Source organism: Eublepharis macularius, chromosome 7 (assembly GCF_028583425.1).
Source record: "Eublepharis macularius isolate TG4126 chromosome 7, MPM_Emac_v1.0, whole genome shotgun sequence".
Lineage (NCBI taxonomy): Eukaryota > Metazoa > Chordata > Lepidosauria > Squamata > Eublepharidae > Eublepharis > Eublepharis macularius.
In genome coordinates this window covers 70,942,714-70,968,764 of record NC_072796.1, presented here as the reverse complement: position 1 = coordinate 70,968,764, position 26,051 = coordinate 70,942,714, and the positions used below count along the sequence as shown (strand labels likewise).

Below are 26,051 nucleotides of genomic sequence, written 5' to 3'. Positions count from 1 at the left end.
TGATATACTAACTGAATCTTTATAAAGTTCCAGCTACTCAACACTCAAAGGTTTAACCCTCTCCACTCAACATTTAGACACTTAATTCTGCAGCTTCTTGCAGAAGTTTGCAGTAGTGACACCACAGCAGAATTAGAGTCCAGTGGCATTTAAAGCCTGGAGACCAACATGGCTATCCACCTGAAACAGTGACCCCCACCCCCATAGACATTTTTTAAAAACCTAGATTCTGAAACAAACCAAGGCTTTTTCTTCATGTGCCCCTTACTGTCCTCTTTCCCTCGCTATGCCTCCACTCTGTATTCCGTATCTCCTACTTAGCATTTAGTGACAAGATAAATGCACTTATTGTTCCTTGTTCTCCTAATCCTCCTTTCCTCAACAGGATCCCATTTACCTCTGCCAGCATCTGTTGCCTTCCTCCTAGATTCTTGATCAGAGAGTCTAGCCATAATCTTCCAGTAGGGTGACCACCTTAAAGCTGACCCTGCTAAGCAAACTGGTCATTTATCAGTATAGGCGCCTACTTTAACCCTAGTAGTATCTTTTATACTGGGGAATCCACAGGCAGGCAAAAACTTCTACTGCCCCCATCACTAGATCATGCCAGAACAAGGAAGCTTCAGGGAATGAACAGGCTGGCGAAAATGAGGAAGTGGCAGTGATGACTGCTGCTTTTATGAAACAAGCATGCTGCTTTACATCCATCCCAAGCTTAACATCACATAACAGCGGAGCAGAAGTCTTTTCTGTGACATCTTCATAGAGACCATTTAAGCATCCCTTACTTTGCTAGTATAAGAAAAAAGATAAAAAAGAAAATGGGAAGCTTCTCTTTTGAGTCACCTGGTTGACCTGCACTTGTGCATTATAGCTGGAAAACAAACTGGAAGGGAGTCATCTGGTAGAGCTTAAACTTCTTTACATGCTGTATGTTTAACCACTATACTTCAAGCTCCTTTTTATTTATTTATTCAATTTTTATACTGCTTCTCTTTAATTAAGATCTCGGAGTGGTTCACAACAGTTAAAACCAACAAAAATATACACTCAATTGAAATATAGTTTCTGGATAAGGTGCAAACTAATACAGTTAAAGTGAAAAAGATTATAAACTTGGGACTTTTTTCCAGTTAAACATGACAAAAGTTATGCAAAATCAAAGTGCTGATGATTTACCTTTATCAAAATTAGTATTAATTATTTTTATGTTCCATAACATTTCAGGCAAGATACTCACTCGTTAATAGAATGGTACAGTTTTGCAATACCCTGATGTGTCCAGTCTTTACCGAGTTGTGGCAGAATCTGTCCTAAAGCATCAGACCTAAACCAGGCACAGTCATTAGAACTAGACACACAGATGGAACAATTTTAATCAAATCAGCTATAACAAATTAGCATTATCTAATATAGTTTAGGTACTTATTTTACTGATTTCAGTGATTCAGTAAATAAATCAGACATTGATTTGCTCTAACCCATGACATCAGATTCCAGCAAAGATTAGAGCAGAAATGGGGGGAAATGGAAGCTGCAGAATTTAAACAAGCTTGCTCATTCTTAAAAACAGAAATTTCCCCAGTAACAATTTCCTTAGTGTTATGAATCAGAAACAAACAGCAGTATAGCTTACTTTGTTATTGTCCCATCAATATCAGAAATGATGATTTTGTCATTCCAATTCCACAGGTAGATTGTTCCTGCACAACGGCAAGTCCCCTGATACTGGGTTGTAATACTGAACACAACATCATTTGGGCCATCTCTAAGCTTCAGCTTTCCCTTTAAAATCAAAAGGCACAATTAAGGTTAACAAAAAAGGAATGCAATGTTCCATTTCAAAAGATTTTTTGAGTGCAATACTAAAACTAATGTTTATTATATAGATTTTTTTGAAAGTTGTACAATTCCCAGAACTTCTAACACAGATGATGATCATTTATAATCTATCTCCTCTTTCTACAAACCAGTTAAGCCAAAATACCAATTCAGACAAGTTTACCCATTAAAATCAAATACTAAGATAGCAGACTGGATACAAGTCTACCTTGACACAATGAACTCTTAACCTTTATGCCAACATCTGCCCCCTTAAGATTAACTGATAAATCACAGTTCATCTCTGGAATGGTGTCAGAGCAAAGAAACCTATTTCATTAAACGTATTCACAGGATTGAGGTAGGCTAATGTTACAAATATGTCAAAAAGACTCAAATCAAAGTATTAATGAAGATACTTAGAACTAGTTATCTCAGTAAAACCCAGTAAAGCTTTACCATTCTGTGTACATTACAGATAATTTCCCTTTGGCTGAAGTTAAAAGTTCTTGTTTATAGCCTAATCCCCAAGTTCGTTCCTCCATTCCACAGAAGTACAGAGGGCTAAAAAGACTGCTAAGACAGTAAATGCAAACAAAGAGCCAAAATTCTAAGGATCCTGGGAACTACACAAGTGCTATCCTTGTTTAAAGTTGGAGGTTGTTTTTTCTACAAGCCTTTAGTGTTCTCTAACAAAGAAGGACCTAATTAACCAAATGAGAATCATTCCAAGATGTAGGACAGTCTTCATTCAGTTCCTCTAAATTACACAGAAATTCTCAATGTTCTAGTGACATCATGTTTTTTAAACACCCATTTTATATTTCTGCATTTCTTTTACTCAGCACAAAATGGAGATAAAATTAAATACTGTTTTTTATGGAAACGTAGTCCACAAACTGAACTGTAATGCCAGACCCATTAACATATCAATATCACTGCTGAAGTGTTTACTAGTCCACATAAATAACTTACTTTCAATATGGCATGCTTTTCAAAAAACTGACATTTAACTATAACAGAATTCACCAGCAATGGGAACCTGTACCATTCTGTTCCTATAATACACATAAATATTAACAGCAGTGAACTAAAATTATGGAAATAAGAGGGTATTCCAGTGAAGGTCATTTTTTCTAGAAGCAAAAGCTCACCAGATCCCAGAACGATTAACTCAGTGACTAACAATACCTCATAAAAGTTCTTCAGGGAAAAAAACAGCAGCTGGACCTTTACTTCTCCAGTTCTTCTCTGGATAATATCTGCTATATTAAATTCAGAACTATGTAAAAAAATCATCAGGATGCACAGACTTACAATTTGATCTGAAGACAGTCTTAGTGATTTTTTATATGAGGTAGAATTCCCATGGCTCGGATGTTCAACTGAAATAGAATCTATTTTTAAGGATTCTTTCAGTTCCCGTGACCCTTCATCGCTAGAAGAATCATCTGTAGGTCTAACAGAACATAAAAACAGTAATGATATATATCAGGACTTTTAGAGCCAATTTAAAGAAATGTATTCTACAGCATGCAACACAGTCTAACCATCACTCTGAAAAACGAAGTCGTGTTCTTCCATCATTTTGTAGTTTTGATGCTTCTTAAATTATTCTAATATTTTTGGAAACAGCAAAATGATCAGATAGAACATTTATGCAACATCATAATGTCTTAAAATGCATTTTGTGGACTTTTCCAAGTCCTAGTCAAATGCTTCATTAAGATGAAGTACTATCTAGCAGCAAATTCATGTTTTTTCAAAGGTCAGGTATTCACTCCAAGCATAATCACACTTGAATGAAACATACCGGTTTTCAACTTGTGCATTCATAGTAACTGATAGGTCACTTTTTGGAGCTTCAGATTTCCCTTCCTTTGTCTCTGGAAGCTAATATTTGAAAAACACAAGCACATCAACACATTACCCATCTTCACTGCCACCTGAACTGAAAAACAACCTGCAATATTTCTGATTTACATGTCAACTTAGTTATGAATATGTGCAGAAATACTGAAATAGTCTCATCCTGAATTCAATCTATGATATGAAAGCTGCTTCAGGCAAGAGTTATTTCATTCATCTAATTAATTAATTAATAATCATTCATCTTATTAATATCATAAGCTAGTAATATAGCATTTTCCAAACCACATTAAGTATGAACGGCTTCCCACCAGGCTCACAATTCAGTTAGAAATACTGGAAAATGTAGGAAGATGATGTTTGGCTCAAATAAAAGTAGCACATATTGCCGTTGCTCTGATAAGCATGAAAAAAGTTACCCATCAGAAATACAAAGTATTATCAACCTGTAAATTTACTTTACCTGTTTAACTAAGCTGTCCTTCTTACGCCAGAACCACCATCTTCCAGACTTCTTTGGCATTTTATCTTTAATCAAAGATTCAACTGTACCCTAAAATCATAAAAATGTACTTCATATATACAACAAGGCTTCAGGTTGCATCCTGAGGAACGTAGTGTCATATATTTCTGGCTTGGGTGTGCCCTTAAAAAAATGGTATTTCTTGGATTCAGGTATCAGGGAGGCCATAAAGATCAATATTCCTGATATATGAATATAGTATCTGGGGGGGGAGGGGGGATTCCAAAATTAACAGGTCCCATTACTCCTTATGAAGGAATCTTTTAGGTGGCTGGAGGGTTTGGGGTTTTTTGGAGCAAATGCCACAAACATGCAGCAGAGTGAGGGCTACTGGTTCTATAAAGACCCTCCAAGTTTCAAGAAGATTGAGTCAAGGAGTCTAATTCAATGGAACCCTTAACAAGGTATCCCCAGCCATCCTCCATTTATTCCTATGAGGAGAAAATGATTCAATGCTTTCTCCAGGGCACAGAAACCTTAGCCAAATACACGAAGTTAAAGAAACAGAACAAACAAAGCCCAACAGAACCAATGCCACACTAGAGAATTCCAGCAGAACCAACCTGGCAGCAGAAGGCACAAACTTCAAAAAAATGTTCTGGTCTGGCTGCTAGTCATAGCAGCTTTTCCCATTTACAGCATTCCTGGGCGAAAAAAGGAGGGGGAGGCAGGTGATGCTCACAGGTGAATGAAACTATGTTAGGGACACTGGATTGGACAGACAGGTAAGCTCTCCCTTACGTGCGATTCCATTTGTCTGTGAGAATCGTCTCCCTGCTCCATTTTTTTGCCTGGCAAAAGCTGCAAACAGTAAAAGAAAAGCTGCTGAGTCCTTTAAAATGCCAGTCCTGGTTTTTCCAAATATTTTCAAGATTAATCAGGATGAGCAATACTGGTCTATCTGAAAATCCCAATATTAATTGGGATTTTAGAATATATTTTCAGACCAGATAAACGAAATTGCACCCCCCTACTTTTGGCACATGTATGTCTGTTCATTATATACACACAATGTAATTAAGTTAGAGCAGAGATGTTCCCTCTCCTACTCTGATGCATCCTCTGCCACCACACTGGATGAATAGTGGGATGTTGGGGGGGGGGGGGTAAATGAGTGCCAGCAAAGGAAATGAACAGAAATGGACAAAGCACAGGATGTGTAGGATGCACAAACTGGAGGAATATAGTTTATGTGGAGAAGGGTGTGCCAGCATAGAAACAGCATACAAGTTTTCCACACATTGCTATTTGCCTGCCTGGTGGTGCTTCTTTCCTCACAAGAGGTAAGGTACCTCCAAGCCTCTCCAAAGGCACAGAGACATCTGAAGACATGACCCCACTTCTGCATCCTGCCCTAGCATGATTTTGGTCTGCCCCCCACCCCACCACTATGAGGACTGTGCGGCAAGCAGGTAGCAAAGCCCCTGCTGCCCAAGCTGGTACCCTGGCTTCATATATTTCAGTATATTCATGTGAACTGGATTACCTGTGGTAAACTCTTCTGGAACACCTGCAGGCTGAGAATCATGGGAGCAGCCAATGCCCAGTTATAGTACCTGTTATAGAAAAGACGGTTCATCGTTACGAACAGATTGTAGAATATACATACAAGTATAACAACTATGCTGCAACACATCAGCGAAAACTAAAGATGATTACTTATTTGTTGCAGCTTATTCTCCTTCCATGGCAGCTCAAATAGTATGCCATAAATTTGTTATGATGTCCCGTAATACTGAAGAAGTATCTACTAAATTGTGTTCAAATTTATAAATTATTTTTAAAGGGCGAAATAAAACAAAATGACTGCTATAATGCATATTGTCTGGTCAAAATTATTGTAAAGTAATATAGAAATACCAATATTTCAAGTAAAATGTGTGGAATATTACCTATTGTATATCCTTATTACCAGATTAGGATTGTCTATAAGTCCTGGGTTTTCAGCAAATTCATGGTAAGTAATAATATGCTCCATGAATTTTTCTGCAATGCAAGGACATTTAATCAGTTATTAAAACATTTTTCTCTTCCTCCTTAAAAACACTATTTCAACCTAGTTCCTCAGGTATAAATGACATAAATTATACTCCTTTTCAAAGTGGATGCATTTCATTAAATGATCGTAATTTAGATGCTGCTCTTATGAATTGTACATACAGGAATGAAATTACCCTTTGCATAAATTTCCCAACAGGGAGAAGAGACACTTATCTCCAGCTCAAAAATCATGCAACCCTACATGAAGAAAGTAATGAAAAAGCAAAACCAACTTTAGAAAACAGAAAATGCAGTTCTCTACGTAGTTAAAAACACATTTTTTTTAAAAAACTACTTCAGCTACATACAAACAAAATCCAGTTCTGAGCACTGGTCAGATTTCTTTTACTTTAATCAGCAGAAAAAGACAACATTTTCTTATGTTATAACAAATGTTGGGAAATGGCATCTGAATAACCCTGTTTTGGCACTTCTTTAATGTTCAAATGGGAGCTTATACATTTCCCTCCCACAGTATATTTAAGTGTTGTCTGTCTGCACCACCCCTGCTAGCAGATGCCTTGGGCATAGGGTTAAAAAATGTGCAGGGTAAGTCATTTTAGATGATAAGCTGAGTTAGGAATAATTTGCCATATAGAAGCTATTTTTGGTGATACCCCTCAATCTCATTTATTTCAGAAGCTTGTTTAACAACAGATACTGATGTTATGCGTAAGTCAAAGATGAAAATTCATTTTTAAAAAGGAACATTTATAACTGGAAGTACTATAGGGCAAAAGAATAAGACTGTGCTGCTCGCTGCAGCTGTTGCCATCATACTATCACAATATCACAATATCATTAACTTAAATCTTCTGAGTGCTGAACTCAACAGAAGTAATTCCAAAAGTGTAGTGGAATACTTTTATTGCAACAGTGATGAAAACGTTAATGTTAATTAAATGCTAACGTTAATATGCCTAAGCAGGATTAAAAGTCGCATCATTCTAAATCACTTGACTGCCCTACATATACATCTGCTTAGCAGCAATTCACTAATAACTTTCTGAAATACAACTTTTGATCTGAATCTTCATTAAAGTTTTCTAAAGGTTCCATCACAGTACAGCCAGAATGCACAATTATTCTTTCAAAGAATACAGCTTGCCAATCTCACCACTCAAACCAGCCTGTCACTGTCATGTGAACAGTGTGGTGTATCTGAACAGAAAAATGCCTTCAGACAGAGAACCCTGTCTCTTTTTAGACAGACACTTTTTAAAGAAGTTTGATGCTACAATCTGATCCACAATAATCAATTGTCTCAAAGCTATTTAAAACACAGGCTTTCATGACAGTACTTAAAAATGAAACTGATTCTTACGCACCTTTCGAGATCTCTCCGTTTTCACTAAGACCTCCACAAAGAGACAGAGTGACATCAGGCAAGTCCATAGCAGAATCAGACATACATTCTGTGCCGCTATCAGCTGCCGCACTTCCCACAGATTGTGGCGACTGTGACCCAGAGAGTGTATCGGATTCCACCCACTGTCTGGAACCTGGATCAGAGTCACTGAAGAAAAAGCAGCAGATTTTCATTTATACAGCTGTCTTATTTTTAAAAACTGCCTAGTAATAGCAATAAATTAGGAAAACCTTGGTGAAGAGATCGTTAGAAACCTCAGTGCAGCTTTGGAATTTTCCTTTCAATAAACACCACCAAACCTTTGTGGTCTCTCCGGTGTTAGAACCGCCTGGCAAAAGCAGGCTGGAGAGTCATCATGTCCACCATTATCTCCTGGGGCTTCCTAGATGTTAGGCAGAGCATGGTGAAGATCAGAGTTGTACTGCTTCTGAACACTGAAGCTCCACTGTTATCTATTATGGCAGTTTTCCACGAAGCCATGTATCAATTTCATCACCACAACAAGGGATGCCACCACAAAAACCTTGTCTGCAATCAGTCAGAGCTCTAGCAGGGCATGCTGAAGCGACTGTATGATTGTTGCCAACATGTACTGACTCCGCATGGATAAACTTTTCCCATATCATCATAGGGCCTAATTAGGTCATTGTAGCTGTGCACTACAAACCAACCCATGTAAAGCTTAGCAGCACTTGCTTGGCCTCCACGGAATGTGCTGCTAGGGATGGAATGGACTGCATACTTGGTGCTTCCTGGCAGCCGCCATACCAAGAAACAGCCACAGAAGGAACTCTTAGTGAGGGCAGGAGGTAACATTCTCTTCAGTGGTGGTGGAAAGTACCATCAAGTTGCACCTGACTTAGGGTGACCCTGTAAGGTTTTAAAGGCAATACAGATTCAGGGGTGATTTGCCATTGCCTGCCAAAGCATGGCAACCCAGTTCTTCCTTGGTGGTCTCCCATCCAACTACTAATCAGGGCCGACCCTGCTTAGCTTCCAGGATCTGATGGGATCAGGTTAGCTGATCCAGGTCAGGGCTGCATTCTCTTCATGCCATAAAAATAAAATATTTCCCTACCCCTATTAAATGTGGAATGGAATATCATTGGGGGTGAGTTACACAAGCTTTCACCAGAAGATACAATGGTACCACCTCATATTTTTCTCTCTTCTCTCCCCAGTTCCAATCATACAGCCTCCCTTCTGTACTTCTCAACGTAATTTCCTATTTTAATTTTTGGGGCGTCTTAGCAGCAAACAAATACAAAACATCCTTTCAGAAAAATAGTTTTACCCAAGTACCTTTGTGAAGACATCAGCCATGGCGCAAACTAGACCCAAGTCCCTGGGACAATTAGTGAGGCTTAACTAGACTACTGCTGGGCCATATGTAAAACAAAGCTTCCAGAACAAACTGAAAAGACTTATCAGTGTACTGAATAAATACATGATTTTTTAATTATTATTCTTCTGAAAAGGGCTGTTGACATCACAGTGGAAACTGGGGATTCCGGGTCAAGGAGCTTGCCTGGAGGCTTGGGAGAAGACCCCACTGATGTTACCGGAAGCAAAATGGAGTCTGATTTTTAAAACTGGGCTTGGAAGAAACAAAGCTATTTTCTAAGTATAAGCAGTAATGAGATTTTACAGCATCCTGGGCTGGATCCCACCAGAAATCTCCATAGAGAAGGATTTCCATCAGTGAAGCTTAGCTCCTCAATTGCCCTCCTCCTGCTTCAGCCCCAAATGCCCCTCTTGGGGAACAGGTGACTGCCCAGGAACAACATGGGGAGTGGTCAGAGATCTGATGCAGGAGGAGGAATTGGCAACTATTCCCCCTTTGGGTGCAGAGAAACAGTTGTTCAGATCTAACCGCTTATACTGTGTTCACTTAGAACTGTACAATTCATTATACAGATCTATTGCATCCCCCCCACCCCCATTATTGTAAATATGAGAGCCTTAACATAATTTCTATTCTCTTTGGAACATGAACGTATCTGTAAGTGCCTTAGATCAATACTTCTTTGATACTACAGTATTTCTTTTGTTCATCCTCAACTTAGAACCAATTTTACAAGATGATCCCATGTTTATGTTTAAATAGTTACTCTTCATGTTTTCCATGATGTTTGTACTTCTAGCAAGCTCCTTGATTTAATGTCCCCCCCACACAACTAAAACCCTCCAACTTCTTAAGTATTTCTTTGTAAGGAAGTATTCAATCACTTCTAGGGATACAATTTTAACAAATCATATCTTAATCAACTGAGGTTCAATCCAACCAAAGTTTTGATTTCTAAATTCTCTTCCAGACTAAAAAGAGAAATCCTAACCAGGTCTCCATCAAATCCCCTTAATTCAAAGGGCTCTCTCCCTGGAAAATGCCCTTCAAAGAACTGCACATTACTGCCAAATAGCCCCTGTGCTCTGCCACATTAGAAGTACCTTTTGGGAAAATACAGAGCAGCAACTTCAGGTTCCAACGCCTTCAGGTCATCCAAGTATATGTCATCAGGCCCTTGGTGCTGGCTTCTCTTATGTGTCCCTGGAAAATGTGCTCATTTAGAACAACTGTGAATACTACTATTAAAAATGCTGTATGAACAAAATACAAATGGAATGTTCCATGTAAGAATTCTTCATCAGGCATTTATCTGATTTTAAACAAATGAACCAGCAAACTTCTGCAAAGTGCCTCTGAGCCACTCTCATATTTAAATAAACAGGTTAACGTATGCCTGAAAGGCAAAGAAATCCATTCTGAATCTGAACAACAACATAGCCAATGTAATTTAACTCTCTATATTGCAGATGGAAAAATTAAGAGATGCTTTAAGTAAGAAAGTGCCTAAAGATGGATACGTGACCTCGCAATTCTTTCGGCTATCTATGTATTTAATTCTCAACATGACCCCATCTATGATAATTAAATATGTGGATCGGGACCATGGAGTGACAGAAGAGATTTTTATATAAACCTGGGGGAGACTGTGGTTTGCAGAAAAATCCTAAAAGTAAAAAATAAATAAATAAAAAGATTAGGAGGTTACAAAAAATCCCCAAGCACAACAGTGGTCTGTGAAAAGTACACAACTGTTTTTCAGAGGCAGGGGTACATGAGGATGAGGGGGGTGGGGGGAGAAGGAGCAGAAGCTGCTGCTCCCTGTCCTCCTTCAGCTGCTGAGGCAACAGAACTGGAGAGGGGCAAGGGAGGGGGCACAGAACCCACCAGATCTCTCAGCTGCTGAGATGGCTACTCCCCCCTCCCCCTGCAGCAGTGGCAATCTGGGGGCAGTCAGGGGTGAAGGCACAGGGCCCACTGACCCTTCTCCTGCCGAGGTGGTAGTGCTTGGGACAGGTGGAGGATGATGCGTGGGAATCCCCTGCTACCAAGGTGATGATGCTCCTCCCCTGTGTCCTGTTGAGGCAACAACGGTGAAGATGAAGGTGGAGCCATGAAAGTCATTGCTGCCCCCCTAGAACCAAGACAGCAGCTCTAGAGGATGGTAGGCAGGGAAAGAGCAGAGGCCCAAGCATCCTGGTGAGAGGCAAAGGGTGTCAGAGAAAGGGGGAGGAAGAGGGGAGGAAGCAAAGGCGGGGGGGGGGGGAAGACATGCCCCCTCCCCACAAGTTTCCTGCTGGTTAGCACTTGTCAATACATTGAATTCTTAATGTGGCCAACTTTGTGGATACTTGGGCAGGGGCTGCCTTTGATTAAGGTTTCCCTTTGCCTGAAAAGGCCTGGAAATGTTTCCCTCCATAGGAAACAACGGAGAGTGCCCGCTGCCTCCTATCCCCTGCCAGCCTCACGTTGCTCTCCTGCCCATGGTGTGAGGCTTGTTTCCACTGCCCATTGCCACCATCCCACTTGCATATGTAGAAGAGAGTACCACACTATTCTGCTGGCTGCCTGCTTTTTCTGCAGCTGAATAATCCCGCCCATCACAGTTTGGCTCCCCGGATGTGATCTGGAATTCCTTAATGTGATCCAGCATAGCCAGATTATGCCAGGTGGGGGGGGGGGGGGATAAATCCAGCTATTTTGCTGGTTCACAAATTCCAGATCGCGCCACTCTCACGAGGTTATCGGTGTTTTCAGGGAAGGGAAAGAGGAAATAACGGGGAGGAAGAGAGTGAGATTTCCCTGCAAATCCTTTCGGGACCCCTAAATGTACCATTCCAAATGCATAAATGAGTAGTTGCAAACATTCTAAATTAGCAGTTTCAAACATGTTGACTGGGAAAATGGTTAAATATTTGGAAACTATAAAGAAAAGTTAACATTTGTTAAAGGAATTCATTTGAAGAATAATACCTTTCTTCTTTGACGGAGAGTCAAGTTTTACCAATTGTTTCATTTCTAATGAGGAATCTACCAACGGACTGGGAAGGGTATCTGTATCTAATGCAGGCGAGTCTTGAAGAATTTCTAAAACAGGTTCAGTTGCTGTAGAAGAAAGTTTGCCTCTTATATCTAGCTCTTTAAGGAGAGGATGAGTTCTTGGTTCGGGCTTCAGTACCATGCAAACTGAACTGTTCACCAAAATGTCATCTTCAACTGTGTCAGTGCTGGAGATTACTCTGAAATGAGTCTTTTCTGTTGGAGTGAGAGTGACAGTTCTAGGATGTTCTACTTTTTCTTTCTTGCTCACCTGAAAAGGAAAATTGTTTTTCTAAGCATGTTTTATTCACCATCTGTACAAGTCACAGAGGCAGTGCTATGTAGTAGTTAAGTGTGCTGGACTGTGACTTGGAAGTCCCAGGTTCAAACATGCTCACAGCCACTCATTTGGTTATCTTAAAAAAAAATTGTATCCTTTTCTAATTTTATAAAAATTATTTGTGGGAAGGAAGGAATAACAACAAAAACCAATGGTGGCAACTCTATACATAAGCTTCTAAAAAAGGACTCCAAATATCTAAAAATAAGTTCATATGCAATTATCTAAATGTGATATGCTTCAATGTTGATAAGTTTACGAAGTCCTCAATCCAATGAATTATAGGAAGTGAGATTTTGTCTTTAATACTGTAGTCTTTTAGCAACTGTAAGGACACAGAGGATCTATTTCCATTGACCACTGGTTACGTTCAATGAGACAGGCAAATAGTTTAAAAGTACATAAACTTCATGAAAAATAAATGAGTATTCTAATACAAAATTAATAAGAGTAATCACTTCTTCCCCCAAAGACCAAATTACTAGACATGACCAAAAGCATATGATTCAGACACACCTCTTGTACGATACAACGCCAACAATTGGACACTGTACTTAATCCTTTACTAAAAAGGCACTGTGGTGTCCAATATACTCTAAACAATTTTTTGCTGAACAAGCCTCAGTTTAAGTACAAGACTTAAAGTCGTGTCCCATTGCTTTGGCAGAACTGGAAAATCTAGTTCACCATTCCATTCATCTCTGAGACGTTGCATATCATATTTATTAGCCAACTTCAAGTATTTGTAAACAAATATTGTACGTTTCATTTTCTTTATTAATTCAAGAGAGTTTCCAGAAGTGGGGGAGATTCTGAAACACTCAAAGTTACAGGGTCAACTTGAGGATAAAACAGGCTACCTAATACAGAATACTGTATTGTTCACAGTAACAAAATCATACTTCATATATTTATATAAAATAGTATCCGTACCCAGCTCCTTATTTTAAAATGTCAGTAATTATATGCAGCCTTATAAGAATACATTGCCATAATCCCTTAAAAATATGTTTAAATGAAATCTCATCCCCCACCACAATTGTGAAGTAGGAACTATACCACTTCATTAGATGACTATGAAAATGATAACATTGGGCAACATCATCTGAAAAGTTATACAAACTACAACTGTGTAACATCTTGGTTCCCAGTTGTAAGGAAAAGCTCCCGTCAGGCTCGCAAATGTATAAATTCATCACTCTGGTTCAGACTCTAACAGTGCAATCCTAAGAAGAGTTACTCCAGTTTAAGCCCTTGAAATCAATGGGCTTAGACTGGAGTAACTCTCCTTAGGTTTGCACCGTTAAGTCTGTGCAGGACCCAGACCAGGCCTCTTTTGAGAAAGAGTGCTGGCATATTAATCAGGCACACCTTCAAGTCACGAGAACATGACTTGGGAGCCTGGTGAGTCGCAGCTGCAATCGGTTTTAATCAGCACTTCCATATTTTCTCATGATAGCACTGCCAATTATGTATCCAAGCCCTGATTGGCTTATGGCTCCAGGACTGATGCAAGAAGCCCTGAAAATGGCCGTTTGTCTTTATCGTGGAACCTCTCTAGTTATTATCTGCCTACCAGCATGTGAGAGAGATGCCTTACCATCAAGATGCCTAGAGCCACCTAGCATGGAATGGACCCCTACTCTAAAGCCTTTGGGTAAGAACTGCCAGCCCAGAAGCTAAGATAGAGATTGCAAGATAGCCAGCTTGAAGTATTTTAGCTAGTTTGTTTATATTTACTGATAGTCAGTCTTATTTGTTTTTGTGCTTGCCTATTGTCTGTGAAGAGCAGTTCCTGCTTACTATATGCTTCTTATAATCTGCATTTAATAAACCATACATATATTTTATCTGCCTGTGTCCAGAGTTGCTTGCTGAATGCGTGCACACCCTCAGAGAGAACCCAGAGGCTGAAAAGCCTCAAATAAACAGGACCAGAACTTTTGGAAAGCTCCTAGGGGTCTTGGAGAGGCTGTAGGTCAGTGCCCAAGAACTGGAGCAGGAGTCTCTGGGTCTTGATACTGATATAAACCGAATTCAGACTTGTGCCAAGACAAAATGCAAATCAAGGACTCAGCATCAGCACCGGCTCACCTAGAGGCAATTCCTAAGAGTCCCATGCATGGTTATTTTAAAAGCAGATGTCAATTTGTTTTAGAGGCAGATCTCAGTGGAAACAGAGATAAGAAATTCAAATGTCACATTTCTAAGGCATATAAGTCAAGTGAGACTTAATTTGGACAGAAAGTCTTTACTGAATGGTCTCAACAGCTGCTAAAGGAGTGGGCCCTGTGCTGAGAGAAGTAGGCTCCCTTAAGCAGTGCTGGAGGCCCACTAAGATAGCATCTTCTGTAAATGTTAAAAAGATATACACACATTATAACAGAACCACTTTATGTGCACAGCATTCTACAAAGGAAATTCATACATTACCCTTTACTCAATTCACAGCCACACAATTAGTACACAATGAATATGCAGAATTTAGTAGTGACATTTAAAAAAGGAACCACAAGAGGGCGCTACCTACATATTATTTCTATCAGAGTAATATTCACAACCATGGAACTGATAAAAGGAACATTCTCCTCAGCCACCAACACCTCACAGAAACAACTATTTCATATATCTTTACCTTGGTTGATTCAGGGAAACCTCCCCATGTCCATTCCATGTGTGACTCTGCTCTCAGTAAGCTCTCCCCAGGTTTAACTTCCAGTTCTGAATCACTTTTTGGACAAGCTGATTGGTTAAAAGGGCTGTCAAACAAAAACAAAGTTGTTGTGCTAAAGACATTGTTGGGGGGTGGTTTGTCTTGAGAGTTTTTGCTAATTTAACAGAGCTTCAGTTATTCAGTGGCAGGGCAGAAAGCCAAACTGAGTTTTCACAATGTGAAAAGGATGTTAGAAGTAAAAATCACATTAACAGAATTACAAACAGACCATTCCAAAAAGATTACTTGGTTATGTTTTCAGTGTTTTCACCACAGTACTTTCACACCACTTTCCATTTTAAAATATGTTTACATAATTGTCCACATGAATATCTTGTGTTCACAATTCCTATAACTCTTCCAAGTTTTCAAGAGCTAAATAAAAGAGGCAGAGCATTTAATTTTAGGCATGTAATAATTAACAAATTATTTTCTTAAAGTCTGCATTGAGGTAAGGTATTATTGATGATGGTTGAGATGAGAAAAGTGGGAATGATCATACAATTGCTGTATTATTATGTTTACTATGTTTTACTGTCAGCTTGTCTCACTTGAGTAAACTAATGTTACAATTATCCCATTTAGGGATAATTATTTATTCTGACTTGCTGAGTAATATAATGTGATAGACAGTTGTTAATGGCCCTCTTGATTCACTGTGATAGGTAAAAATTGTAGCAGAATGTGTTTGTATTGTATATCCTACTATATAAACAGCAAGCTGTATTGGTGACGACTCACTTTTTATCCTCGTGCAGATACACTCTGGCATTGAGGCACCCACTTGCTGCCATGAGGGGGGCTGGTGAATTGACAGCCTAAGCAGTCCTCCCTGCACTTCCCTTCAGTGCCCTCCTGCTCTGGCCTCCAGGATGCTGCGAAGCACCTGCTTGCTGCCTGGAGGGATGTTCAGGCCGTCGATTCACCGAGCCCCCTCGTGGCAGCAAGTGGATGCTTCGCAGCGGCCCCCAAACCAGAGCACATGGGCGCTGAGGGGAAGAAGAGCAGAATACAAGTTAATCTTTGTACAGGTGCATTGCTGCAAGGGGGGCTGTCGAATCAACAGCCTAAGCACTCCTCCCCACGCCTCCCTTCAGCGCCCTTCTGCTCTGGCCTCCAGGCCGCTGTGAAGTGCCCACTTGCCGCTGGGAGGAGGCCCGCTGAATCAGTTTTCTAGAACCCATTGTTATTTTTTCACACAACAGACATGGTTGCTAGTATAAAATATATTTCAAAAACAGAGATCACAAAGTTGGGAAAAGAAAAAGAGAACTCAAGGCGCTTGTGGTGACTGAAATCATTGCCCATCCCTGAGATCCTCTCTCCTCTGTAAGTCTGTCTGTGTTGTTATAACCCCAGGGATGTTGCCAGGTGGCAGGAAGGCTCATTGGAGAGGCCCATCTTACCCAGAAGAAAAAGGGACAGCGGCTCCCTGACAGCCCGGATTATACATAACTACCTAGTCAACAGCAGAATAACCTGTGAGTGGTTTCCCTTATGCCACTAGAGTGACCATGAGCCCCCAACATCATCAGGTGAGGGGAAAATCAATTGCTAGAATTAAGACAATGGGATGACTGATCAGCAAGCTTTCAAATAAGAGAACCCAGCTGTAATTCTTCATCTTGTTTTCTGCTGTTCCGTTCTGCTAATTCCCATGCTATTCTAGCCAGAGGAGTGGAGTACTTGATCCCTGCGGCCACTATCACCTCAAGGAGTTGCAACATGTGTCCAGTTAGCTGATGTGGTTATGCTTTTATTCGCTTTTTTCTGTTCTGTATTTTGCATGAGTCTTGACACCCCAGTTAAATCTGTGTTTATTCTACCCTCCTCCCATCCTTTCTACATTTTGTATCCCAATATATTTAATTTGTTTTCACTTGGAAAAAAATTAACAAATTATTGGCTGTGTCCTCCAAACCCATGTTGTATCTACTAGTACATCTGTGGTCTTTTGGAAGCAAGCAATGTGTACCAAGCCATCAAGCAACAAGAAATCTGCTTCAAATCACCCTTTCCAGAAAGGGATAAAGGGCAGGCAATCCATCTACTTTCCAGTATCAATGTACGCACTTGCTTTGTTGTTATGCTCAGGAATTCCAGGCCAATTTCATGACATGTCAAAAACATCCAAAGTTATGCCACAAAGATTTCCAGGTATCACTACATAAAGATCTGTCTGAGCTATTCAAAAAAGCTGCTAATATCAGATGTTAGTGGGTACGGCCACTAACGAGAATGATCCACAAAACTATAGCAAACTAAGAAAAGTGGAACTCAAATGTAATATAAATCAAATGTTTCATTGGGTAACTTTTATGTCAGAACAGCTTTACAAACAGTATTCTTTTGTAATGCCACCATTCTTTAAGTAGACAAGTGACTCAAGGAAGTGACCTACTTTTCCAAAGGAGACCAGTCTCCATCAGATAAGGGGTAATGGTCTTTTGAATGGTAAATCAGTGATTCTTTATATTCTTCATCCTTTAGTGGAGAATCCGAGGAATTTCTGTGGAGATGAAATCAGCATATTAAACAGCAACTTTCATCATGACCGTTTTATACTTTGACAGTTCCGAACAAAAACACAGCGTAAGAAGTAAGAAAAAGATGTTAGATCACAGGTAATCAACTAAATTTTTAGAGGGGGCATATTTTGAACTAACACAATGGCTGGAGAGTCACTAACACTCACCGAATCCCATACACAGTAAGACTCACGCAAAGGGTCTTCAATCACCTCTCTTAGTGTAAACACCAACAGAGGCTTTGGTAGAGCCTTCCTTAAGTTCAGTTGCTCATGTTTATGTGGATTGACTTGTATGGAGGAGTGAGAAGCTGAAGTGTGGTACATGCTGTTCACATTTGGGAAGGGGAGGTTAGAGCTTTTGCCTCTGTTTCAGCTTTGATAACTGCTGCTGAGGTGCATAATAGTATGACTTGGGGAGGATGAGATGAAAGCCAGGTGAGGTATCTCAGAGCTGCGTATTGCCTACTGGTGCCTCACTCTACAATATACTATTTTCTTTCTGGGACTAGAAAAATAGCAGTGTCATTCCTGCTTTACAACCTGTTTTACTGTTTTGGAACTGTAGTAAAACTTGAGAATTATTAACAAAAATTAACCTTTTCATAGCCCTTGGCTGCTATGTGACAAACATGAAACATATTAACATTTAGAATGACAGATTTAAGTATTCTCAAAAGTATTGTTACAAAATTTCATAAATATTTCCACCATAATGCTTACTTATAGACCATTTGTGATCCAGCAGTAAAAATCATCACTTAAATGGGTAATAATGGTATTATCAGTGCTTGATTGTGTAGATAAAACATTAAGTTTCAAAAACATAGATCCTGATACTAGAAACTTTATCATTATTTTTTTTCAGTTTACAGGTACAAGTTAGTTTTTACTCTTTGAATCCCCCCCCCTCAAAAAAAAGTAGTTAAGAAATGTTAACAGTATTCTAATAAATTGGCAGAAGTATGTTTTAGGATTTTGTAATTCCAATATCAACAAATATCCCTGATGAGCTTTTCATAATTTGAAAATTTAGCCAAAGAAGGCAGTACTCTTAACAGCTTACCTCAGCGGCTGAATACTTCTCTCATCATCAGAACTGATTTCCATTTCAAATACTTCTTCAGTTCCAGGACAGATGGTTAGATCTTCTTTCTTGGCATCTTGTTTATATTTTCTTCTCCTCCGCTTTTTCTTCTTCACAGACCCAGAGGAAAACACAGGCTCTGCTTCTACAATTCGTGGAATGTCTGAATCTTCTTGACACATCCTTGCATTTTCACTTGGCTTCAGCAAATGGTCATCACTTTCTTTGAAGAACTGATCTTCTGTGGGTATTGGGGATGTTGCTAGATGTGCTGGGACTTTTTCCTTTAAAGGGAGGGGGGAATTAACATGAGAGTTATGTACATGGTATAGGTGCATTACTAAATCAACACAGGAGTTAGTATATATGATCCAGCAAATGTTGAAATTCACATGTGAATGTTGACAATAACATATTAAATTTGTGAATCTCTAAAAATAGAACAAAATCCCTACTTTTATTCAGTAGTTATACGTGTGCAATCACATTAAAGTGACTGTCAGTGTTAACTGGGCTATCTTTCTGGGGTATTTTTGGACATCATAAAATCTGAATGGGAATCTCTGAGCTCATTCACAATTTTTCCTATTCACCCTTACATACAAGTCTGCAACTGTCATTTGGGTGAACTGAAAACTACAGCAGTTCAGTGACTCTGCTTGTTACCACTTCTGATGCAGCCTCCACTACCCAAAAATGCATTTTTGACGGCTTGCTTCTTCAGCAGTGAGAAGAGCTGCAGCACAACCAGAAAGCAAACCTTCCGTTGCAATCACATGCTCTGATAATTTTGGTTTTGAAAATCAGGCCTGGGTCCCTCTATATTTTCCTTAACTAGATAAACACAAATGCACTGTAAGTTATGAATCTCTGTGTAGCCAGTTCACTAACTGTATTCATTTAAATTGAATGAATAACAAATTCTCATTGCTAGGAATGCAAATACAGCAGCTGCTGCGTATGTACATACACGTATGTATGTATGTAAATACATACAATAAACATTTGTTTTCAATTTTATTTCCCCCTTTATGCCAGAAGAAAATCAGAAATTATTGCCAGCAAGTGCAACAATTGTGTAAGACTAGTTTGTGATGAACTTTTGTTTCTTGCATGTGAATTCTCGTAAGTCATCCCTCTGCAACTGAACAATCACTATGTATAGTTTTGAGCTAAAAAGATAATGGAAGAGCTACAAAATTTTCTTTGACTCAAGGAGCCAGTCTCAAAATTTAGGAGCCAGACTAATTTTTCATCCTTCATAGTTTCATATTTTAGTGATAATGTTTTCAAATTATTGCGATCATAAAATCTAATACTACCCTCTTCTCATAATTTATTACAGCTATGACAAAAGTGTTGTATATAAATAAAAGGATAGCTCAGGTTGTCATTGCTGCAACAAAAAGCTAACCCTACCCCAGCGTAAATTTTCCTTATGCTTTAAAAACGCCATTTAATTGAATATTGGAGCCTGTATAGAAAGCAACTGGTTAAGAAATGAACTTATCTCCCACCATCAAATTGTGTAAAGTTTACATATATATGATAAAAATGTACATGTATTTTTATGCCATACAGCAAAACATATTCTGATGTAAAATGATCAATAACAACACCTGCACTTATATACCGCTCTTCTAGACAGATTAGTGCCCCCCTCAGAGCAGCGAATAAAGTTAGTGTTATTTTTCTCCCCACGATACAGCTGGGGTGCTGGAGCTGAGAGGAGTGGCTTACCCAAGGCCACCTACTGAGCTCAGGGCAGTCATGGGATTCAAACAAGCAGAGGGCTGATTCACAGCCCAACAAGAGGCTGCTGAAGATACTAGGCATTACAATGAATTTCTAGGCACCATGATAACCTGGCATCTGGGCTTTGTCAAATCTGTTCTTATGGTTCATCAATCAAATGTAAAATAAATTCTATTCAGTGGTAAAGTACATGTAGCAATGGAGGTTGCTACTCTGCAAATCAGAAGTGACAGGGAAAAGCATTAAGATATCTAACTTAATGTTTTATATTCACACTACTTACAAATGTTTCTTCTGTTTCTTGCACAAAGAAAGCTTCTCCATTGTCACCCAGTTTCATATGAAGATCAACTGCTTCTCCATTAATTTCAATATCAATCTGTGCAAAACATAATAAGCCAAACTTTTAGGATATTCAAGAAAAATTACAATATAAAAAATAAGTAATTTTTGTTTCAATATAATATCCCCAAAAACTTTCAGAACAAAAAATGACCAGTTGTTCCATTGCAACACATTTTTGCTTCATTTACCCCACAGTGTATGACGGGAAAAAATATGACCCTTTCGCACAGAACAAGGGATAGCCTGACTGGCCTCTCTAAACTCTGTGAGGATAAAGAAAGCAGCAGTACCTCCAGTATGACCCAACTTGGATCTATCAGGCTGAAGGAAACAGGGAAAGCCTTTCCCATCAACCTGGATGAGGCAGGCTGCGTGATTCCACATGACTCAGGGAGGGAGGACAAAAAAGAATGAATGATTTGTATAGTTAGTAACTAACTGGTGAAGTTGTGATACTTTGCATGCAAAAAGTAGCCTTTAGGCCAATAGCTCAAAGCAAAACTTTAATATCTTTTGCATCTCTTCATGTATTTTTGGCCAATATTTTCTTACCTTCTTTCATGTCCACCACATATGATAGAATGTTGCGTTCATATATTGACATTTCTAGTACCTTCCACTATAATCCTTATTAGCTTTTGCAAGGTGTTTAGGGGTAATATACCATTTAAAAACAATTTATACTAATTCTCTCTTAACATTTGTCTATCTAGAAATTTAATTTCTTTGGTCCATAAATATTTCATAGAAATATTTGCTCTAAAGTTTTGCATCCACTTTATCATACAATTTTTGACTTGTTCCGATTCTGTGGCATATTGCTGTAGAATTTTATGTATTTTCCTCAGATATGTTGACTCTCCACTAATTAGTTGTTCAAATCTTGTTTTCTCTCTTAATTGGCCATCCTCTTTGGATAGTTGTTCTTTTGAGTTTGGATACCAATTGATAATACAGCCCAACATGTTCTTATTTTTCCTTGCGTATCAATCATATAGTCATAATTCATTAGGTCTATTTTATTTCTTGTAGTAACATCATAATAGGCATTTATTGGTGATGTCAATGGCGAAGTTGGTGGACTTAACCTATTTCTACATTGGAACCATATTCTTAATAGTCCATCCCTCAAAATATGAGCTCCAACTTGCTTTTGAATAGTTTTTAATGATTTCTTAATCCATAGCTGCCATCCTTGATTCAATGAGAAAATATATATGTCTTGCCACCTACGTGAACAGAGCTTAAATTTTACAGTACTGGTTTCTGTATGGCTACCTTGAGCAATAATATTAATTATAAGTCAAATATTTTGTTTCATTACTTGGAATGTTCATGGTTCTGACATTGGGCTACCTCACGGATTACATTTTAATGCTGTTTCTGGCACTGGTTGCAGTCGGAGCTAACCAGGCAAAATAATTACAGTACACAAACCAAGAGGAGTGTTCCTGGAACCCTGCTACATCACAATAGACAACGGGGGTACAACTAGTAGCTCATGTACTGCCATCACTTCCTTCAGCCATCATATGCATATTCTCTTCCCCACTACTCTTCTGATTATCCAGTAGTCATTTTTTCTGGGAAGATACTGGGAGGAAGGGCATGAATGATAACAGCTGGCTCGACTGTACCAACTAACATGTCCCTAGGTAACTCTTTTTTTAAAAAAGCAAGAGTCCAGTAGCACCTATAAGAGTAACAAAATTTGTGGCAGGGTATGAGCTTTTGTGAGTCACAGCTCACTTCTTCAGATCTGTGATGCATGAAAGCTCATACCCTACCACAAATTTTGTTACTCTTATAGGTGCTACTGGACTCTTGCTCTTTTCTACTGTTACAGACAGACTAACACAGCTACACATCTTGATCTATCTCTTAGGTAACCCTGAAGCCTACTTATTTGGCACTCTTCTAAGCATTTGCACAATTAAGTTAGGATGGTAATCAAAACTAGACTAGATTTTGGACCTGATATATTTTTAAGCAAGGGGCACTTTTAATTGTATCTGCACAGGTATAGATAGAATTCCTTGTTGTTGACAGACAGAACAGAACTCAATAACCTTGTTTATTTATTTCAGTTATAATTCGTTTTTGTCTCCAGTGGGGACTCAAAGAGGCTTATGTTGTCTCCTCCATTCTATCCTCACAACTCTGTGAGACAGATTAGACTCTGCGTGTGTGAGAGTGTGAAAGAGAATGGAATGAATGAATAAATGAATGACAGGCCTAAGACTACCTGGCAAGCTTCCATGTCAGAGTGGAGACTCAAACGTGGGTCTCTCAGATCCTAATCTGATACTCTAACAACTATGCCACACTGGCTCTGATCCATGTTCCACACTTGCAGCATTACATGTTCTGAATGATACCTGGTACACAGTAAAAACGGCCACCTTGATGCTGGCTATCCCCTGAGATGTATGCTACACCACTGTTTATCCTAGTGCCATAAGAGCAGCACAATCAAAGCTTTGGGGGAAAGAATTAGCTAAGCCAAAATATGTCCAATAGTTCCCCTCATTAATGTCACTTACCACTTTTTCCTTCGAACGTAAAACGCCAAGCTTTCCAAACCGGACATGGAATGGCGAGCACAGGTACGTACCATCCTGTTGTCGAACTACAATTACATCAATGCACCCTGAGAGTGTAGCCTGGTTAATGCCTTTGTATAGTTCCTTCACAGTAACCAGAACTTGTCCGGCAAGCTGCCCCACGTAATTCATACTTCAAAGCTGAAAAAAGAGCAGAGAAAACACACTGAAATTATTGTTCAAAATGCAGATACTTCTGCAGATCCACGTTCTTCTTCAGACTGTGGCTAAAAAGGTAGCACTGAAATTCAGCTTATGAGAGATCAAACTGAATAAGCACAGAAATGTCAAGAACTCAGCTCTGCTTATTCAACTAAAAAAATCCTGTGCCATCCTAAATAGAGTTACAACCTTCTAAGCCCACCTACTCCCATATGCATGTATAATTGTTTGCAAACTTGATGTGGTCTAAGTAATTAATTCACTGAAAGCTAAACAAAATCTAAGTTACTTATACTATGGCCATTTGTTACACAGTTGCAAACCCTTATTTTCAACGTGGGCTCAAAGGCACTATGGATCTCCATCAATCTGTAAAGGTTCAACTGCGTGTGTGCTCAACAGAAATCTGGACCATGCAGGAAGGGAAGAAGAGATTTGACCCTTCAAGCCCTATTTTGTTTCACAAATCAAGAGCAGGCTTCCTGTGCTATTAAGAAAAAACAATGGCAGTATTAGTGTACAGATCCACTTTCCAGGACTTGAAGGGTTAAATCCCCTCTTCCTTCATAGCCCCAATCTATTTATCTATATATATATATATATATATCAAGACAAGTGTCCTGACTGACTCATCAATGCCCAGCCCAAACCCCTGGACCTAGAAACGTGAAATTTGGGGAGGACATTTCTTTTGTGATGTAGGGGCTCACTAACTAAGAAGGGATTTTAAGAAATTCGCCCCCTAAAGGGGTAAAAAGGGGTAAAATGTATTTTCCCATAGGGATACAGCTTCCCTGTGTGGCTGGCAGGTTCCTCCTCCTCCTTCCCCCTGCCGCCAACTGCCACTCTTCCCTGAGGTCATTTGCATATGTGGCCTTGATTGGTCATCTCTCCAACATTCTTAAGAGTATATACTTGCTATTGGGAGTCACTGAATGTGTCCTGAGGTAAAAATACACCTCCCAGTCTAGGGTTGCCAATCTCCCTATGGGGCCTGACTTTCCTGTGTGGCTGGCAGGCTGATGGGTCAGCTGTGGAACTCTGTGTTCCAAGGAAAAATTAGGTAAAGGAAATTGCAGACAATTGAAGAAAGACCGTACAAGACTCCTGAAAAGGGATTTTATATAAAAGTCAGTATGGCAACTGAGTTTTTAAATGGGGAGATGATACACGACCTTTCTAGGAGCCATTTCAGTGCAAACCTCTCACATGAACCTGCCAAAGGGCCCACCACAACATCCCTCCCTCAGTCCAACTCCACCTCACACCTCTTGCAGTCATCATCTCCAAGAAGCCTCCTGGCAGACATTGTGCAAAATATACCAATGCTAAAAGGAGGAAGCAACTTAGAGATGCAGCAAAGAAATATGCACGTCGTACTCCTGCAGCACACTGAGCAGCAGTGGCCAAGTACCAGCAAATCCCGAGTCCAAGGGAAAGGTGGCCATCCCTGCAGGCCTAGGCACAGCAGCGACGATCCTAGCAGACCTAACAGTCACAATATACCCTGATATTGCCACTATCAGGAAGTAGTCCATGGATGAGCTGTGCAAGTGTGCCATTCTGACCCCCAAGAATGACAAGGCTGCCATCATTAATTAAACACAACTTAACTCCCTCGAAGGGACAGAAATGGAGTACAGATCTGTGGAGTCAGTGGTGCAAATGGATGATGTGGTCCACTATCCTGTGGAGTTCCTCAACATGCTCAACCCTCCTGGCTTTCCAGCCCACAAGCTTCTCCTCCAAGTGGGGGCTCCAGTGATGCTGGTCCAGAACCACAGCTCACCCAAACTCTGCAATAGCACCAGACTACGAGTGAAAGCCCACCACAGGAACATCATTGAGGCCACATTGTTCATCAGCAGTGCTCGAGGGGGGGGGGGGTCGGTGTTCATACCACGCATACCATCAGATAACCTCTTCAAGTTCAAGAGACTGCAGTTCCCCCTCAAGGTCTGCTTCGCTATGATGAAGAACAAGTCCCAGGGGCAGATACTGAAGGTGGCAGGAATTGACTTGAGGGGGGACTGCTTCTCACATGGGCAATTCTATGTGGCCTGCTCCAGAGTAAGCTCACCCAGCAGCCTGGTGATGCTGAGGGGAAAATCACCAATGAGGTCTACAAAGAGGTCCTTCAGTAGAAAAAAAAAGTTGTATGTATTTTTCACTTTATTTATTGCACTACAATCTTTTCCTTTTAAAAATCTCTTCAATAAATGTTACATTTCGAAATTCACTTCATCAGTTTTAGCATCAACAAGCTTCACTTTATTCAAACACTTTTGTGAAGCTCGGGTACTATACTATTATACTACTCAACCCCCCACCCCTAACCAAAGGATTACCCAGAAATGTTATAACTGGATTTAAAGTAGTTAAATACCGTGGCAAAGCATGGGCATCAAGTGTGTGTGTGTGTGTGTGTGTGTGTGTGTGTGTGTGTGACTAACTCATCAATACCCAGCCCAAACCTCATCAATACCCAGCCCAAACATGAAATGTGGGGAGAA

General features: G+C 39.7%; 1 protein-coding gene across 1 annotated transcript in view; it reads right to left on the bottom strand.

The window, feature by feature from the left end:
* Positions 1-26,051, bottom strand: part of LPIN2 (lipin 2) — a 44,930-nt gene that overhangs the window by 10,841 nt on the left and 8,038 nt on the right. The window contains exons 2-16 of the mRNA XM_054984628.1: positions 23,317-23,517; positions 20,712-20,807; positions 18,653-18,957; positions 17,461-17,568; positions 14,982-15,105; positions 11,941-12,277; positions 10,071-10,170; positions 7,582-7,769; positions 6,106-6,199; positions 5,700-5,769; positions 4,154-4,243; positions 3,635-3,714; positions 3,139-3,280; positions 1,637-1,785; positions 1,241-1,327 (exon numbers count right to left, since the gene is read on the bottom strand). Coding sequence (XP_054840603.1) covers positions 1,241-1,327; positions 1,637-1,785; positions 3,139-3,280; positions 3,635-3,714; positions 4,154-4,243; positions 5,700-5,769; positions 6,106-6,199; positions 7,582-7,769; positions 10,071-10,170; positions 11,941-12,277; positions 14,982-15,105; positions 17,461-17,568; positions 18,653-18,957; positions 20,712-20,807; positions 23,317-23,508 — 2,162 coding nt within the window. The 5' untranslated portion in view covers positions 23,509-23,517. The remainder of the gene's footprint in view (positions 1-1,240; positions 1,328-1,636; positions 1,786-3,138; positions 3,281-3,634; positions 3,715-4,153; positions 4,244-5,699; positions 5,770-6,105; positions 6,200-7,581; positions 7,770-10,070; positions 10,171-11,940; positions 12,278-14,981; positions 15,106-17,460; positions 17,569-18,652; positions 18,958-20,711; positions 20,808-23,316; positions 23,518-26,051) is intronic.